Source organism: Budorcas taxicolor, chromosome 19 (genome assembly GCF_023091745.1).
Source record: "Budorcas taxicolor isolate Tak-1 chromosome 19, Takin1.1, whole genome shotgun sequence".
NCBI classification, from domain to species: Eukaryota; Metazoa; Chordata; class Mammalia; order Artiodactyla; family Bovidae; genus Budorcas; species Budorcas taxicolor.
Window position 1 is genome coordinate 49,390,791 of NC_068928.1, and position 18,245 is coordinate 49,409,035.

Genomic DNA, 18,245 nt, shown 5'->3' on the forward strand with positions numbered 1-18,245 from the left:
ACCCTGGTCCCTCCCTGTCGGCCCAGGAAAGGCAAGTCAACCCAGAGGCCGTGGGCCCAGTGCTGCGAACACAGGCTCTGGTTCAGCTGCAAGGCTGACCCTGCTGTGAGAACCCTGACGGACTCGGCATCACCCAAGGCAAGAGTTCTGAACACACAGTCTCTCCCAGATGTCCAGGCAGGAGTCTTAGAATCCTGTATTCATCCAAGTCTTCCCTCTCGAGGACAACCACCTCTCCCACCTACCGCCACTCCTGCCCTCCCACCTGCCAAGCAGCCACTCTGCGTGGGCTCCCCTCAGTCCTGCAGTCTGAACTGTGCCCCTCAAGACCCCAAGGCCCATCACTGCTTGTCCCCAGTATTCTCACACCTGCAACTCACACGCCTCCAGCCCAGACCCCTCTCCTGGCGCCCTTCTCAACAGAGCTCAGCTTGGTATCTCCACCAAGAAGACCTCTCCCCCATCTGCCACCAGATTGGCCACAGGTCCCAGGGTGGTCATCGTCACATACAGTATGAATGACCTGGGGATAAAGGCCACACTCCCAGCCCAGGCTGACCAGTGCTAAGAGATTCAGGGTCTGGGGCAGGATGCTGCGTCAGGAGGGGCCGTGGGGCACTGGCATGAGGAAGCTGGCTCCTTCCACGAAGGGGATAGGCAGGGGTCATGTCTCTGCCCCTGCCCAGCCAAGCTCCTCTGCCCAAACCCCTCCGGCGCCCAGGGGCAACTGCTGACATCAGAAGGGTCTCTGCAATGCATGAGGCAGGGATTTCTGACGTTTGTGAAAATTACACATTCAAGTTTCCTGTAAGACAGCTACTAATTGTTTTTGAAACTTGTGTCAACACTCACCTGAGTTGAGTTATGAGTGAACCTGTGACCAGAAGTCACCCTGTGAAGTACTAGCTTATTTCAGGTCAATTCTTTACCCATGTCGGCGGCTCTACTATTTTTACTTCTACATCTACAGGAAGTTTTAGGAATGAAGATATTTAAAAGCAACCATACCTGTCGTCCCACATTCTCCTGGAAAGCAGCCTAAGGAAGAGAAATACAAACAGAGTGGTGAGTTAGGTGTGCACTCGCTGGCCATTGGTGATGGACGCGCAGCAAAGCCAGTGCAGAACAAATGAGCCACGACCTTATTTTTTTTTTTAAATAAAGGTCTCATTGTTGGCCACTCAGAGCCTCAGGGGTGGTTTTATCTTTCTCTTTTTACATCCTGGTGTGCTCTCAAACCACAGGCTAAGAATTCAAGTTTATAAAATCTGCTAAGCGGCCGATGCTGACTTTCACACCAAAGCCTGATTCAAGGCCCTAGGTACAGAAACAGGAATAAAGCCAAGTCTATTAGGTGAACTAAAGGCCCAAAGCCCAAGTCATCTCACTGGGGATCTGTGATGACCGCACACAGGGGGCGACACTGCGTGCCTGGCCTCCCCACGCCGCCTTCCCCAGGACGACAGTGGGCACGCTCCACGTCCCGCTCTCAGGCTCCAAGCGGGGCTGTTCAGAAGGTCCAGACCTTCACTTAGGATGAGGTGTCCTCAGACGGACCTTCTTGTTTGCTGTTCAGTCGCTCAGTCGTGTCCGACTCTGTGACCCCCTGACTGCGGCACACCAGGCTTCCCTGTCCTTCAGGGACCTTCTCGCCACCAGCTATCAAGTGCACACAATGCAACCTCATCGCCACGCGCCATCCACCAGAGATAGGTCAAAGGGCAGAGGTCAGGTGGCCAGTGGCTTCAAGGAGCTCCTGGGAGGCACAAATCTGCTTACAGACACAGGCTGAATGCCTGGAGCAGGAGCATCTTGGGAATGAGATCATAACCTCCAGGACTTTCATCTCACACACACCATCACCATCCCCTGGGAGTGCTGGGAGGAGCTCGCCTAGCCGTGCACAAGGAATCAAGACAGCAGAACACAAAGACCCCCACATAATGCTTAAATGGGCGCCCAGCACCCCCCGCAGGCGACAGAGGATGGCAAAGGACTTGGCTGTCTCCAAGACCAAGCATGCGGTGGCCTCAGGGAGGTACAGCCAGAATCACCCTTCCCTGACGGCACTCGGGCAGCTTTCACACTGGGAGCAGGGAGACTGGACTTCTGCTATGTACCCTTTTTCAGCTTTTGCAATAAATTCATTAAAGAAAATAAAAAACAAAAATGAAACCAACCAAAAGGCAATGAAGAAAAGATACAATGTCAATTTATGCAACATGCAATATTTAGGAACACATTTACTATACTGGTGACATCGTTTAAAAGATAAAAAAAAACACAAGATTTATAGGAGAAAGCACAAGGCCTAAAATGGTGACACAATTTGGCAGGCAGGGGCGGGGGTGGGAAGTCGGGGAGAGAATGAGAGGACTCGCTCTATCCAGTATTAGGGTTACTATGGAGTCGTGGTAACACAGACAGACAGACAGACATAGATCAATGGGACAGAACAGGGAAAACCTTTAGGATCAAGAGCTAGGCAATGAATTCTCAGATTCTCAGACTTGACACCAGAAACATGATCCATAAAAGAAAACAGTAGTGAGTTGGATCTCATCGAAATCAAAAGACTCTTGTTGTTGTGAAAGACTTGTAAAGAGGATGAACAGAAACCAACAAACTGGTAAGAAGAACATGCAAACCACTTGCCCAAGAAAAAAGGACTCGTATCTGGAATACAGAGACTCCCAAATTCAACAATAAAAACAACCCGATAAAAAAGGGAGGCAAAAGACTTTGTTGGAGCTGAAGGCAGCCCACCCAGGCCATATATTCTTATTCCGAGTTAAAGTTACTTGACAAATGGCCAGTGGGGGGGATGGTATTTAAAACACCCCGACTCTGAAAGCAAGAATAAATGCCTCAGGTTGAGGGTACATTCCCCATTTCAGGAGGCAAGAAAGCATCCTCATCACCAGTTATGGAAATAAATCTTGTCACTCCTTCACCAGCCCCTTCTGTTAAATCTTCACAGATAACTGTTTCTTTGTCCAAAAAGGATATATATAAGCAGCCTGCTTTGGTCACTTTAGGGGGCCCATTTCATGAGACCGCTGTCTGTACTAATTAACTTGTTTTTTTCCCCTGTTAATCTGTCCTGTGTCACTTTAATCACTAGACCTACCAAATGCACACAAGGAGCATCGGTGGTTAAATATCGCAAACCAACGTTTCACCAAAGAGGACACAGGTGGTAAATATCACATGAAAGACGCTCAGCATCACTGGCGTCACCGTGAGAGAAACGCAAGTCAAAGCCAGGGTGAGCTATCGCCGCGTATCTAAGCAGCATCGCTAACACAAAGATAATGGCACCACCAGATGCTGGGGAGGCCATAGGAAAACTGATCACTGACAGACGATGGAGGGCAGGTTGACAGCGGTGCAGCCCCTCTGGAAAACAGCAAGGCCCTTCCACACAGATCTAAACGTGCAACTACCATATGTCCCCCAAATCCTATTCTTGGCATCTATCCCAGAGAAATAGAAACTGTATTCACACAAAAACCTGTACATGAATGGTCATAGCAGCTTAATTCTTAATGAATAGTTCCAAAGCAGAAACAACCCAGAGGCCCAACAGCAGATGTGCATAGCCGGACAGGGGACGTGACTCAGCCAGGGATGGGCCGGAAGCAGGGGCTGCCAGTACTGCCAAGGCCTGGCTGGACTCTGGGAATCGTGCTGCAGGAAAAGCAGTCCTAAAGGTCACACTGTATGTTCCTGTTCAGTCGCTTAGCTGCATCTGACTCTTTGCGACCCCATGGACTGCAGCACGCCAGGCTTCCCTGTCCTTCACCAACTCCCAGAGCTTACTCAACCTCATGTCCATCGAGTCAGTGATGCCATCCAACCATCTCATCCTCTGTTGTCCCCTTCTCCTCCCCCCTTCAATCTTTCCCAGCATCAGGGTCTTTTCCAATAAGTTGGTTCTTCGCATCAGGTGGCCAAAGGACTGGAGTTTCAGCTTCTGCATCAGTCCTTCCAATGAATATTCAGAACTGATTTCCTTTAGGATGGACTAGTTGGATCTCCTTGCAGTCCAAGGGACTCTCAAGAGTCTTCTCCAACACCACAGTTCAAAAGCATCAATTCTTTGGTGCTCAGCTTTCTCTATAGTCCAACTCTCACATCCATACATGACTACTGGAAAAAACATAGCTTTGACTAGATGGACCTTTGTTGGCAAAGTAATGTCTCTGCTTTTGAATATGCTGTCTAGGTTGCTCATAACTTTTCTTCCAAGGAGTAACCGTCTTTTAATTTCATGACTGCAGTCACCATCTGCAGTGATTTTAGAGCCCAAAACAATAAAGTCTGACACTGTTTCCACTGTTTCCCCATCTAATTCCCCTGAGGTGATAGGACCGGATGCCATGATCTTCATTTTCTGAATGTTGAGCTTTAAGCCAAGTTTTTCACTCTCCTCTTTCACTGTCATCAAGAGGCTCTTTAGTTCTTCTTCACTTTCTGCCATAAGGGTGGAGTCATCTGCATGTCTGAGGTTATTGATATTTCTCCCGGCAATCTTGATTCCAGCTTGTGCTTCATCCAGTCCAACATTTCTCATGAGGTACTCCGCATATAAGTTAAATAAACAGGCTGACAATATACAGCCTTGACGTACTCCTTTTCCCATTTGGAACCAGTCTGTTGTTCCACGTCCAGTTCTAACTGTTGCTTCCTGACCTGTATACAGATTTCTCAAGAGGCAGATAAGGTGGTCTGGTATTCCCATCTCTTGAAGAATTTTCCACAATTTGTTGTGATCCACACAGTCAAAGGCTTTGGTATAGTCAATAAAGCAGAAGTGTATGTTTTTCTGGAACTCTCTTGCTTTTTCAATGACCCAGATAACCACAATGGTGTGATCACTCACCTAGAGCCAGACATCCTGGAATGTGAAGTCAAGTGGGCCTTGGGAAGCATCACTATGAACAAAACTAGTGGAGGTGATGGAATTCCAGTTGAGCTATTTCAAATCCTAAAAGATGATGCTGTGAAAGTGCTGCACTCAATATGCCAGCAAATTTGGAAAACTCAGCAGTGGCCACAGGACTGGAAAAAGGCAGTTTTTGTTCCAATCCCAAAGAAAGGCAATGCCAAAAAATGCTCCAACTACCACACAACTGCACTCATCTCACACGCTAGCAAAATAATGCTCAAAATTCTCCAAGCCAGGCTTCAACAGTGCGTGAACCATGAACTTCCAGATGTTCAAGCTGGATTAGAAAAGGCAGAAGAACCAGAGATCAAATTGCTAACATCCACTGAATTATCAAAAAAGCATCCAAACAACAAGAGCGCAAAGACAGCAGCTCACCACGCTCATAGCGCCCCCTACACCTTGGTGCCAGAGGAGAAGGCCCCAAGTCACTGGGTGTGGTGTCCCGTGGACTGCACAGAAACAGAGCACAAACCGGAATCCAAAAGGGCCAAATATATCGTCACAAGGAAGCAGCTTTGTGATAAGAGAAATTTTATCCCCGACAATTAGGTACTTGAGCCCTACCTTTTCAAATGAGCTTCAAACAGAAGCACCTTTCACTGCGATAGACATGTGCCACTAAGTAAGGAGGGGTCACTTAGGTGGTGTATAATGCAAAGAACTTCCACTAATTTTAAAGGATTTTAATTGTAACTTGAAAAAGAAAAATTTCTGTTCTTCTATTCCACCTCTTCCTTAGGATATCATAAAAGCATCAGTGCTTTGATTTTATTACTGCTTCCAAAATTAGTTTTCAGGTTCCAATAAACAGAAAGAAAATATAAAAGGCAATTTCTTTAAGGCCTCGCAGCGCAGCTTGTGAAGATATTGGGGATCGAACCCAGGCCCCCTACAGTGGAAGCCGAGTCCCAACCACTGGACCACCAGGGAACTCCCCAACAAGCAACACAGATTTAACAAGAGTCTTACTGTATTTCAAGGAGTCTTACAATTACTGCCTGGGGGAAAATATCAAGGCACAAACGTGAAGATTTCTCAAGGAATCATTAGGTTTCCTACTGATGCTCAAGACAAAAGAAGAGAAACTGCAGGACACAGACAAGGTCTTGGGCTTTCCTGGAAAACTTTTGCTTGGAACACAAAGTTTCAAGGAACCCACGTACTTCAGAGAACAGAGAGCAGGCAGGCCATGGGGAGCTCTGTGACCTGACGCCCCGACATCTGAGGACAGAGATCGCAATTCCACATCACCCACAAGTAGAGGGCACACCTGCAACACTGATCCCGGGCCCCACCCTCACTCAGACGGCAGCACCCACTCCACACTCGCCCCTCTGGGACCCCCTTGCATCTCCACCTGCAGGCCGGCAACCCATCGTGACCCGCCCGCCACAGGCTACAGCCCACTTCCCCGCTGGGACCCAGAGGGAGTGGGAGCCACCCTCCCCCTGCCCCTGGGCCTTGCTCCTGCTTCCCAAGCCAGTGACAACAGCCTCTCGGGGGAGGTGGTCACGGGTAAGAGCCACCCACACCCTCAAGAAAAGGCCCAAACAAGACAACTTACAGAGGCTGCTCTCCTGCAGTTTACATCTCGGTCGAAAACAGTGGCAATCACCAGCGCGCTGTGAGGAAGAGACGAGGAGGTTCATGAAAGGGACTCTCCACAGACCCCGGGGCGCTGACCCCACAGTCTCCCTCCTCCACGTGCCCGTGAGCCCGCCCATGGCTCGGGGCCTCAGCGGCAGATATGCTCATAGGGCAGCGGGGGTGGCCAACCCCAACTCCACCAGAGCCAGCGGGCTCACAGGGAGGGTGGCCTCGTGCACGGGCCTTGTAGGGCAGGACGAGGACAGCAGTATTGGGGGCAGGACCACAGGTACAAACAGAGAAACAAGGGGGCCCAGGAGGCCAGCAAGAGCAGCCATGAGCCCTGCACCTCCCCAGAAATGGCAGCCAAGCGGAGAGCTGCTCTGAGAGGCCTATTCCCCAAGTCAAACTCTAACCACGGCTGACAAGAAGGAAGCCCCCCTGGGCTCAGACTGTCCACCAGCTTCACTGAAACCTTCCTTCGCTACATCGTCACCCTCAACCATCAGGGACACATCAGGAGGAGCTCAAGTGCCTACTGGGATTCGGCAACAACAGAAAGCAAACTGGGGCAGAGCACTGTTGCTGATGTGACCTGTGAACTGGCATCTCACATCAGCCCCCAGAGGAAATGCTTGAAAAGGGGTCATTTCGGACACACGGAGATCTCCTGAAAGAGATGCTGCCCTCCTATCTGACAGCCATTCTGTTTGGTAATGAAATTGGGGGACCCAACTCTACAAATCTGTCAACAGCTGTTCATGACGGGTGAATTTCCTGAACGCAAATTAAAAAGTATAGGCAGCGGGGCCCCTGGGACAGTGGGAATGTGCCTGTGTTAGCCAGGGGCACCCCACTCAATGGACGGGGAGGACACAGAGGAGCACTCTCCCCTGGAGCAGTTGTGTTTCTCACAGGGAGAGTTAGCAGTGTTGAAACCACTGCACACAGACGCTGGGGAGGGAGCCGGGATGAAGAAGTACTGCGCACAGGAGGGAGGTCAGGGGACCGGGCAGGCCTGGGCTGGAATCGCAGGTGTCCACGCAGTTGGCCAGGCTGGAGGTACAAAGGGTAGTGTAGGAGTGGGTGTGGGCGTGGAACCCAAGTCTTGGATTCTAAACACCATTCTCCACTAAGAGGAACAAGGACTCCTGGAGGTGGCTGACTCTAAGGCTGGGGCAAGGAAAAAAGAAAAGCCTGGGGCATCTTGTTGTGCTAGAAATTGAGAAACCATTAGGAAAAAGAAAAACGGCACAGAAGCCAACCTGAAATTGCTCCCAATAACTAAACACACTGCAATCTGACAACAAAATAACCAACAGTGCTAGAAGACAAGCCGCGGTCCACACTGGTGTGAGTCAGCAAAGGGGCAGAAAGCAAGCCGTGGTCCACACTGGTGTGAGTCAGCAAAGGGGCAGAAAGCAAGCCGCGGTCCACACTGACGTGAGTCAGCAAAGGGCCAGAAAGCAAGCCGCAGTCCACGCTGGTGTGAGTCAACAAACGGGCAGAAAGCAAGCCACGGTCCATACTGATGTAAGTCAGCAAAGGGGCAGAAAGCAAGCCGCGGTCCACACTGGTGTGAGTCAGCAAAGGGGCAGAAAGCAAGCTGCGGTCCACACTGGTGTGAGTCAGCAAAGGGGCAGAAAGCAAGCCGCGGTCCACGCTGGTGTGAGTCAACAAACGGGCAGAAAGCAAGCCACGGTCCACACTGATTTAAGTCAGCAAAGGGGCAGAAAGCAAGCCGCGGTCCACACTGGTGTGAGTCAGCAAAGGGGCAGAAAGCAAGCTGCGGTCCACACTGATGTAAGTCAACAAAGGAGCAGAAAGCAGAGGGACCCAATTTCCTATGAAACCACCACCATCGCTGCTGGCCTGGCACAGTAGCTGATGGGCACTGAGTGTGAACACTGGACAATTATTACAGAGTCTCAAAGCACCCCCAAAATGCTTTATCGTTTTTTAAACATTAATTTCATAGACTTCAACGGGGGCGGTGAGTTTGGGACACATCCCAAATCCAACACCAAGATGGCACATCACCAAACAGCAGCTGCGGTTTAATCACTGCTGCTAAGTCGCTTCAGTCGTGTCCGACTCTGTGCAACCCATAGATGGCAGCCCACCAGGCTCCCCCGTCCCTGGGACTCTCCAGGCAGGAACACTGGAGTGGGTTGCCACTTTCTTCTCCAATGCATGAAAGTGAAAAGTGAAAGGGAAGTCGCTCAGTCGTGTCCGACTCTGTGCGACCCCACAGACAGCAGCCCACCAGGCTCCCCCATCCCTGGGACTCTCCAGGCAGGAACACTGGAGTGGGCGCCATCGCCTTCTCCGGGTTTAATCCCTGGCCCCACACCATGTTCACTCCTTGGTCTCCTTTGTGAGAAGTCGACATTCAGGGAAGCTGATGAAGGGCTTTAATGGTAACTGCTATTATTTTTGCTATTCCTCTTTAGGTCTAAAGTTAGTTCAAACTTTAAAGTTTTTTAGATTTTTTTAAAAAATCTAAAGATTTTTAAAGATCCAGTATTAGTATTTGGGGTCCTTTCACTAGTTGAAGCTGAAATTAATTTCAGCAAAACCCTTATTAAAGGGAAGAACCTTTTCCTTTAATGAAGGCAAGAGAGAGCGGTTTCCTCTTCCTCTCTCAACTCTTTACTATATTATAAACTATAGCCAAGATGAGATTTAAAAGAAAAAAAAAAAACAACTAGTTTTAACACTAAAGGAAATTCATTGACTTTAGCGGGACCATTTTAAGATTAATTGATTCCATTTCAACATCTAAATGCTTTTGTTAACAAAATCTCAGAAATCATTAAACTGACCAAGACATGTAATTCTGTGATCTTTCAATAACCAAAAATTATAAAACTACCGGCTTTTTTCTTTTTTGAAGTATAGTTGACTTACAATGTTGTGTTAGTTTTGGGTGCACAGCGAAGTAACTCAGCTATACCCAGGTGTGTAGCCCCTCTCTTTTCAGATTCTTTTCTCTTACAGGTTATTCTAACATACCGAGTATGATCCCCTGTGCTACACAGGAGGTCCTGCCGTAACTGGTTTGTGACTGGTAAGCATAATGCCACTGCAGCAACAGGGATGGACCTGGAGATTACCAACGAAGTAAGGCAAAGGCAAATATCACATGATATCACTTACACAGAGGGAAGAAAAATGGTACTAAGGGTGAGAAGCGTGGCAAGAGCAACGTGGAAACTTGCATCACCATTTGTAAAACCGAGAGCCAACGAGAATTTGCTGTATGTCTCAGGAAACTCAAACAGGGGCCCTGTATCAACCTAGAGGGGTGGGATGGGGAGGGAGATGGGAGGAAGGTTCAAAAGGGAGGGGATATACATATACCTATGGCTGATTCATGTTGAGCTTTGACAGAAAACAACAAAATTCTGTAAAGCTGTTATCCTTCAATTAAAAAATAAGTTTTTTTAAAAAAATGGTACTAATAAACTTATACAAAACAGAAATAGACCCACAGACATATAAAACAAACTTACAGTTACCAAAGGGGAAAGGTGGCGAGGGATAATTTAGGAGTTTGAGATAAACATAGACATGTGACTGTTCTTAGTGAAAACATATTTGATGTTTTACTCTAAATATACTCTCATCATCAATGGAATTTTAAGTATTATATTTACATATGAGTAAGTGCTAATGCTAAGTCATTTCAGTTGTGTCTGACTCTTTGTGACCCCTGGACGGTAGCCTGCCAGGCTCTTTCTGTCCATGGGATTTTCCAGGTAAAGAAACCGGAGTGGGTTGCCATTTCCTCCTCCAGGGGACCTTCCCAACCCAGGGATCAAACTCGCGTCTCCAGCATCTCTTGCATTGACAGCCAGGTTCTTTACTACTAGCGCCACCTCCATAAGATCATATGTATTCTAGGAAAGGATACTAACCAAGAATTCCCGCTTTCCTTTAATGTCTGACATAAGAAATATGTGGGCATATTTTCACTGACTCTGGGTCTAGCCAACACTACCAGAAGTTCACATTACACACTGAATTCTTGAAATTTCCTGTCAATCTATTTGTCCTAAATTACAATTTTTAAATTATTGGACACTTATTAATAAAGAGAAAATGGAAAAAAATAGAGAAGAAACTTAGAATCACCTGCCAATCTACAGTTCACCATAACCCCTGCAAGGTCACTGCTAAGTTATACACCAAACCCCTCCAACCCCCAGACCCCCACCCCCAGCTGTGGACATGCTGGCCCTGCCCAGGACACACTGAGTCCAGTTTCAACCTTGGTGCAGCCAAGACCACTGAGCCAAGTTCCCCTCTGCGCCACCTGCCGCGCCATGCAGGTCAGCCTGGGGGGCCTGCCCTGTGGTGCCAAACGGAGACAGCTGGGCTTTAAGACTGTATGTTTACGTTGTAATCAAGCCAGACAGTAATGAACTCCTGTGTTGAAGGGCCCTTCCCAGCTTCATCACGTGTGGATTACCTCCTTCCAGCCACAGGCAAGGGGCTCTATCTACTTCACTCTCTTTGCACACGCTCCCCATGGTTACCTGGTAGTTTCGAGGGGCGCAGCAGGGGCTGTCCAGGTCGAGCTCAGGCATTTACTGCAGGTGATTCCGTTTACACTCATCTGCAGACACCTCTCTGTGTTTGCCCTCAGGTGGGTCTGTGGGCACCCTCCCGCCCCTCGCGGTAAGGCCCAGCCCAATTGGCTCAGTTCCTGCGGTCACTAGCCACACAGCAGTCACTCCTGGAGAGACTGTGTGTCATGGGAACTCCAGCAGAAAGACCCCTGAATGGCAAGCAGCGGTCTACCTCTGGGTGCAAGGCCCCTGTTCCTTCATGGTGAGCATACCCTGGCCTTGTGGTCACAGGAGCAGACCCCCACAGCTCAGGAGGGCCCCGGGGCCAGGCCACTGACGCAGACAGGCAGGGTGAGGCTTGCCCAAAGACCAGTTACCAAAGGGCCGGCATTGGCTACAGCCTGAGAACCTGACCCTGGGGTACTACAGATGGGCCCACAAACCTCCATCAGGCTGCTTCTGCATTTGTGAGTACATGGCTTAACATATTTACTGCTTTATCCACGTTCTACCAGCCTTCACAGAACACAGTAGGACAAACATCACAAAACCCCTTGAAAAGCACAGCTTTTAAGTGCAGACTCGATTCAACAAGTCCACTGTGTATACCTCTGTGAATGTAACAGGGTTTTAATACTGTTCTGCTGTGGACTAAACTTTGAAAATTGTTCTGATTTCACACTTTCAAAACAAAACTGGCTTATCTGGAAATACTAGCATGTTTCAAATGACAGTACTCGTGACAACACTGGTCACATTTAAAGATGAGAGATCCCCCCAGGCCCCCATGTCCCGTGGGCTGTGAAGCTTTCCTCAGCAGAAGGGGGCAGAGCATGACTCTGCGCTCTCTTTACCCACTTCCGAGAGGGGTGCAGGGGCCAGGCTGCAGCCGGCCCAGGACCATTCTGAGCACACGGCAGCCACTGGGCCTGGAACGCTCTCGGTATCTTATGAGCACACGGCAGCCACTGGGCCTGGAACGCTCTCGGTATCTTCACCTGTTCGCTTTCACTGGGAGAGTTCAGGTGATACTTCACCAGGATTTCCCAACACAGAAGGATGGTCTGTGTCAAACAGAAAGGGATTTTCTTTCTTGTCCGAGTCAGGAGAGCTGCATGCCCAGACCTGCTCCAAGTTCCAGGCACCTGGCTTTTAGCAGGTACAGCAAAGAACAGATCTTACCCCAAACTCAATTTTTGTTCGTTCGTGTCATATTTTTGTGGCAATAAAAAACAAAACATCCCTTTTCCCTTGAGTAACAGTAACCTTGTCATTTCAAAATATCAAAATGTCATTTCAAAATACGCTTTTCAAAATATCAAGATGGATGATTTCTTACCCATCCATGCTTAAAAGCTACAAGTCACACTATTTGGGGAATAAACTGCAAGACCCGCCTGTGGCTAAATTTTTCCCTACATCAGAAGAATTAAAGCTCAGGAGCCAGCTGACATGACGGTGAAACACAAGACATCTGCAAAGTGCTTTCAATCACAGCAGAGCTAAAATGGAGGCCGAGGGGAGACCTAACAGGCGGACGGTGGGAACACTCTGGTCAATAACCGCCACTTAATTTTTCTCAAGAAACAAAAAAGGTTATCTTCCCCCTGGAAGTCTGCCATCAAGAAACGCTGAGTGGGAACAAGACGTAGCTTTGAGCAATGCTTGCCATTTCCTGATTTTTCAGGACAAGCTTGCCCTCGAGGAAGAGATCTGGGAGCCAATCCCCAGGCACTGCCCACGCTGCCCTGCTTGCCCAGCTTGCTCCGCGAGGCTGAGCCGGGCACTGCCCCTAGCACGGGAGGGGCCCTGCAGGGTTGATGTCAACAGGAGCTCAGCTTACAACAGAGTTTCAGGTGAGGAAATCGCTAGAAGGTGACAACCAACGCATATGCTGGCAGCAGGGCTCTTTTTTTTCCCTTTTCTTCTTGCAAATTAGCTTTTGATTACTGGTGAGCAGGTTGTTTCAAAATACACGACCATCCTCTACCACTGTAACTTCGTGTTTCTCTATCCCTAAATTACGCTTGGCTTCTCAGGAAGCCCGATTTACTTATTCACAAAATTATTATTCCATCTCTTAATCTGCGTATAACACTTAGGAAACACAGGTTTTCAAAACCGACCAACACTAATTCAAACTATGTCGTATACTGACCTAAAAACTTTCTTTGGGGCATTTCTATAACAGAGACGGTGAGCATACATCCACAGGTGAAGTGAAAGGACAGTTCCTCACGTTCCTCTAGGAGGGTGAGCGGCTGACCCGAGCTCCTCCCTGCCAGGCCGCCTGAGCTGGGGGCCAGCCACACTGACCTCTCCCCCTGTGTGGGCTGCGCCCAGCCCAGCCTCATTATTACCGCCTCCTGACTCTCTCCATCAGATGTGTCTAGTTCGTTTATAGAATTATAGTTTGATCTCAACTGTCTACTTTTGCAGGATCCAAACTGAAGAGTTTGTGAAAGTATAGTTGAAGATCTCCAGATTTTATCATGTACCAGGATGAATGGGCTTAAAAGCTGACAATTAAAATGTGGTCACTTATTACAAACCAAGGGAGGCAGATCTCGAAGGACACACCCCAACCGATACTTCTGAGGCAGGGAGGCGAGCACCAGCAGCGTCCTGAAGGCTCACATGGCACCGTGACTCACCCTCCAGCCCGCCCGCTCCACCCCCCAGGCCTGCCGTGGAGATGGACCGGGAAGGGTTGGAGCACAGGCTCCCTAGGAACCTGCCAAACTGGACTGAGAAAGCTGCCAGGCATAGCTCCAATGGGCACTTGCCAATCCAGTCCTGGGATGGGCACAGGGGCAGGGGACAAGAGGGGCCCCCTCTGAGCAGAAACTCCACAAGGCACCAACTCCAGGGTCAATTAGGAGAAATTAGGAGGGCTGTGAAGCAGGAGTCTCTGAGCTCCCCTGCCAGCTTGCACTTTCGGTGAGTTGTAAACTCATCAGCGATCGCTTGGGCGTGCCCAAGACGTCAGGGAAATTCAGCCTTCCCCGAGATCAAAGGTCCTGAGTGAACCACACAAGTTTCTGTGGATGGATATGGCCACCAGTCCCTGCAGCTGTGATCTGTCCTTTAATCCAAGCACCATTTCTTAAAATAAATCCCGCCTCAGAAAGCCTGGCAGCCTGACCACCCACCTCCACTCCGTCCCTCCACATTCCAGAGCCCTTGGGGGTCCCCTGGTAGGGCCTGCCCAGGCCCTCAGGTGCACACAGCCCCGCAGCACCCTTGCCCTGAAGGTTGGCCGCAGAGGCCTCTATCCAGTGGGGTCACTGGTCTCTTCAACACCTTCCCCAGACAGGCACAAGCTCCAGGATGTGACCCCTTCACCAGACAGGGTCTTTCCTTTTCTGAGTAACAGGGGCCGCCCTGGAGTAAGATGTGCGGTGCCCCTTCAGCCTCCTGGAGAACTGGATGGGAGTCTGTGAAGGATCGCCCACACCGGGACACCATGCTTCGAGTGTCACACGTTACACGAGGGCCAGGCTTAACATTCACCAGCACTCCTGCGCACCCTCACTGGCTGGCACTCTGCATTAAAACCTCTGCTGAGATGAACACTGCAATGTTGTCTGCTTACGGCTGAAAGAGCCTCCGTTCCAAAGTCCAGGGCCTGCAAAGAACCCTGCTCTCCGGCTCATCTGAGCCCACAGGGCTCAGGACTCTTCACACTATGTCTCTCCAAGTTGGCGATGAGGTCTGGTGACTCTGACACTCTCACCTATGGGGTGGCGAGAAGCTTCTGCCCCAAGCAAAGGATGTTATGAGTGGTGGCCACCCACCTCTGTGCCCAGTGCCTCTGCTGACCCTTCAGCCCTCAGTCCTGATTCTCTCTTTGGCTGGGCTGAGCCAAAGACAGTCCCCAGAGAAAGGAGGGGCCCAGGTTCCTGCAACCTTCAGCGCTTTCAGCCACAAAGGTTAGAAGCCTGCCGAGATGATTTCACTCTGAAATGGGAATGACCCTTTGAAGCCAGGTCCCCCGAAGTCAGGGCATGTCAGCTTCCGGCAGAGGCAGTGCGACAGGTGCAGAGCTGGACCTGCCTGGGCCCTGGGCACAAGACCTCAGCCGGGTGGGAAGCCACGACTGTGAATGAGACAGCTCCCATCTAGAGGCTCATCATGCTGTGGCTGCTGATGGAAACAGCGAGCGAAATACACCTTGCACTTTCATTCTAGTTACAGAAGCAGCTTCCAAACAGCTGAGGAGCAGAGCAAGAGAGCAGCAGGCAGAACCCACCCCGAAGCTGTATTAAGTAAACAGCAAACAATCTCACCTTTGCAGACCAACAAGAGAGCGGGGACACACGTGAGGGCAGGAGCAGCGGACAAAGGCACGGGCAGCCGGGCCTCTGCAGCCAGGCCTCAGGCAGCAGACACCCACCACAGCCTCTCAGGAGCCCACTGCCCTCCTGCCCCTCCCGGGGTGGACACGGCCAGAAGTCACACTTTTACGACTTCCTAGGAAGCAGTTTATCTCCCTGAGCAAGGATCAGAATCCACAGGCTGCTCTGCAGGCTTTCCCTTCACATGAGGGTCAAGATTGAAAGATACAGCCTGGCCACGCGACCTGAGCAGTAAGCGAGCCTGACAACCCTCTCCTGACCCTCGAGCGGCCCCCGTCCCCTGCGGCTTTCCCCCAGGCACTGCTGCTGCTGAGACCATGGGGAAGCCCATTGCACTGGCCAGAGGAGGAGACAGAGCTTCCCTGTGGATATGTTCTGAGGCCTGAGGGTCTCCCACTCTTGGCAGGGCACCTCCTTGGTGGGAGGCAGCTTCCAGGACTGGAGATCGTGTTAAAATCCATCTCTGAGTAAAAGTGGTTGGGTCGGTGTTACATCCATGACCAACCCAGTGCTCAGCTCCTCCTCCAGCGTGACACAGAACAACCAGAAGTGGACAGCCGAACTCCGTTTTCATGTCAAAGGGACTCACTCAGTCTAACAGGAGACAGGGAGAAAATTAACATCACTATACTAGGGACACATCTCTTTCGAATTTTCCCGGGCACAGACATCGGATCCTAAAAGTGGGGCCCACGCCCATGTGGCTGGCACAGCCCACTGCCCTCAATGCTCTGCCCAGGAAGCCATGGAAAAAGTATTGTGCTGGTTTCATGAGGCTGTGCTGGTTTTCACTGCACAGGAGCAGACAGTGAAGCAGGCAAGCCAATGCTGTCACTAGTCCACATTAACAGGCTTTACCTTGAGATTGCCGCGACGAACGGCTTCAACTCCTGAGGCTCGTAGGCACGTGCGAAGGCCCAGCACACGTAGCAGGCGGCGTCCCGGACGTTGGAGCCCACGCTGCAGGCGCCCCGCTTCTCCTCGTACGTCAGAGCCTTCAGGATCACGGGGACCACTGCACACAGCAGAGAGAGACTGTGAGGCGGCCCTGCAGCAGCACTCCCGGCTCCACAGACACTGCGCCCGCTGGAACACCACCCCGCCTGCACCGTGGCCCCGCAGAGCCCGGCGCGAGCAACACACACCACGGTCCTACCCCAAGGCACTTGGAAACTCACGACCTGCTCAGTAAGTCACTCACGAGTCCACCAGCTCGACTCAGGTGAGAATGTTCCTGAAAAGTTGCCCCCAAACATGCCCGCCGGCCACACCCAAGGGACACTGCCAGGTCCTAGGAGACGCAAAGGGACACAGGGGCCGCCAGGAGTGAGGGAAAGGGCTGGCACATCAGGGGAGTGAGAGGAGGGTGGGCAACATCACCCAGGACACTGTCCGGTGAGCAGAGTACCTGACCCAGAGGCCACCTGCCCCCCAGAGTCTTGTTGTCAAGGGGACCACGAACAACACATGGGTTTCTAATTCTGGCCAAAAGCAGTCACCAGCTGGGGAGTGAGCGTGGACACCATTACACAGGTGCGCTAACTCTGCTCAGAGGGCATCTGTGACCTCGCTGAGCTTCAGGCCTGAGAATGAGAATGACAAAGTAAAGCAAGCCCAGGGTCGTTCTGTGCTAACTTTAGGAATAACCCAGATATGTTTAATTAGGTAAATCATCTGTGATATTTAAAATAACTGGAAGTACATACAGATTATCTTTCTGGTTCCATTTTAAAGTGTCTCACTGAGTTTCTAATACTGCAGTTGTAGTTTTTTATATAAACAGACGAGTGAGTTTAAGACCCTCAGGAAGAACACTGTACTGTTTAAGGGAGCTGCCGTTGTATGGTATTTGCCTATTAAGTTTATCATATTCGTGTATTTCATGTATATGGGAAGGGTTTGTCTATTAGAGACACGTAAATTACTGTAAAAGAAAATAAAATACATAACACTCATGTATAGAGTTTTATGCTGGCGTGCTGCAGTCCATGGGGTCACAAAGAGTTGGACTCAGTGGCTAAACAACAACAAATGGGGTTTAAAAGTGTAAGAACTAAGCTCGTGTGCCCCAACTACTGAGCCCACGCCACAGAGCTGTCATGCTGCAGCTACTGAAGGCCGTGCCCCCAGAACCCGTGCTCTCCAACAGGGGAAGCCCACGCGGCACAGCCTGAGCGCAGCCCTCGCCCACTGAGCACCGCAACAGAGCCCCAGAGCAGCCAAAATAAATAGCTTTCTAAATAAAAATAAAACAGATAACCAACATGGAACTATACTCAGTATATTTTATAGTATCCTTTAGGGGGAAAAAAATCTGAAAAACATACGTGTGTGTGTGTGTATATATATATGAAAACCTAAACCACTGAAACTAACATGATAGTGTAAATCAATCATACTTCAATAAAATAAAAAATACAAAGCATGTACAAATGCCAAACCAAACCAGAGGACACTACCACAGCTATTTCAGATAAAGTGGTTAAATCTAATTAGCCATTTAAAAAATCATTATCGCAACTTGAACTAAAGCTGGAATGCTTACAATTGGCCTTCATTTGTCTTACCTGGGGAAGTTCTACTTTACCTGAAATTACTCTTAGTTTTCTAGTGTTGGTCATACTCTCTGTGCTAAGAGGGTAGCCTTTTCACGGCCCAACACATGTCAAAACTGACAGGCTATGGCACCTTGACGGGTCGCGTCGTGTAAACTCAAGAGTCACTGCCTCGCCACTCTCTAAAGTCACCACTTTACCCAGCTGCCCAGACACT

General features: G+C 49.9%; 1 protein-coding gene across 2 annotated transcripts in view; it reads right to left on the minus strand.

Annotated features, from left to right (window-relative positions):
- The window catches only part of TBCD (tubulin folding cofactor D), a 144,153-nt gene that overhangs the window by 48,170 nt on the left and 77,738 nt on the right, over positions 1-18,245 (minus strand). For both annotated transcript variants that reach the window (XM_052657027.1, XM_052657026.1), the window contains exons 14-16: positions 16,332-16,488; positions 6,519-6,576; positions 1,009-1,038 (exon numbers count right to left, since the gene is read on the minus strand). In XM_052657027.1, the coding sequence (XP_052512987.1) occupies positions 1,009-1,038; positions 6,519-6,576; positions 16,332-16,488 (245 nt within the window). The remainder of the gene's footprint in view (positions 1-1,008; positions 1,039-6,518; positions 6,577-16,331; positions 16,489-18,245) is intronic.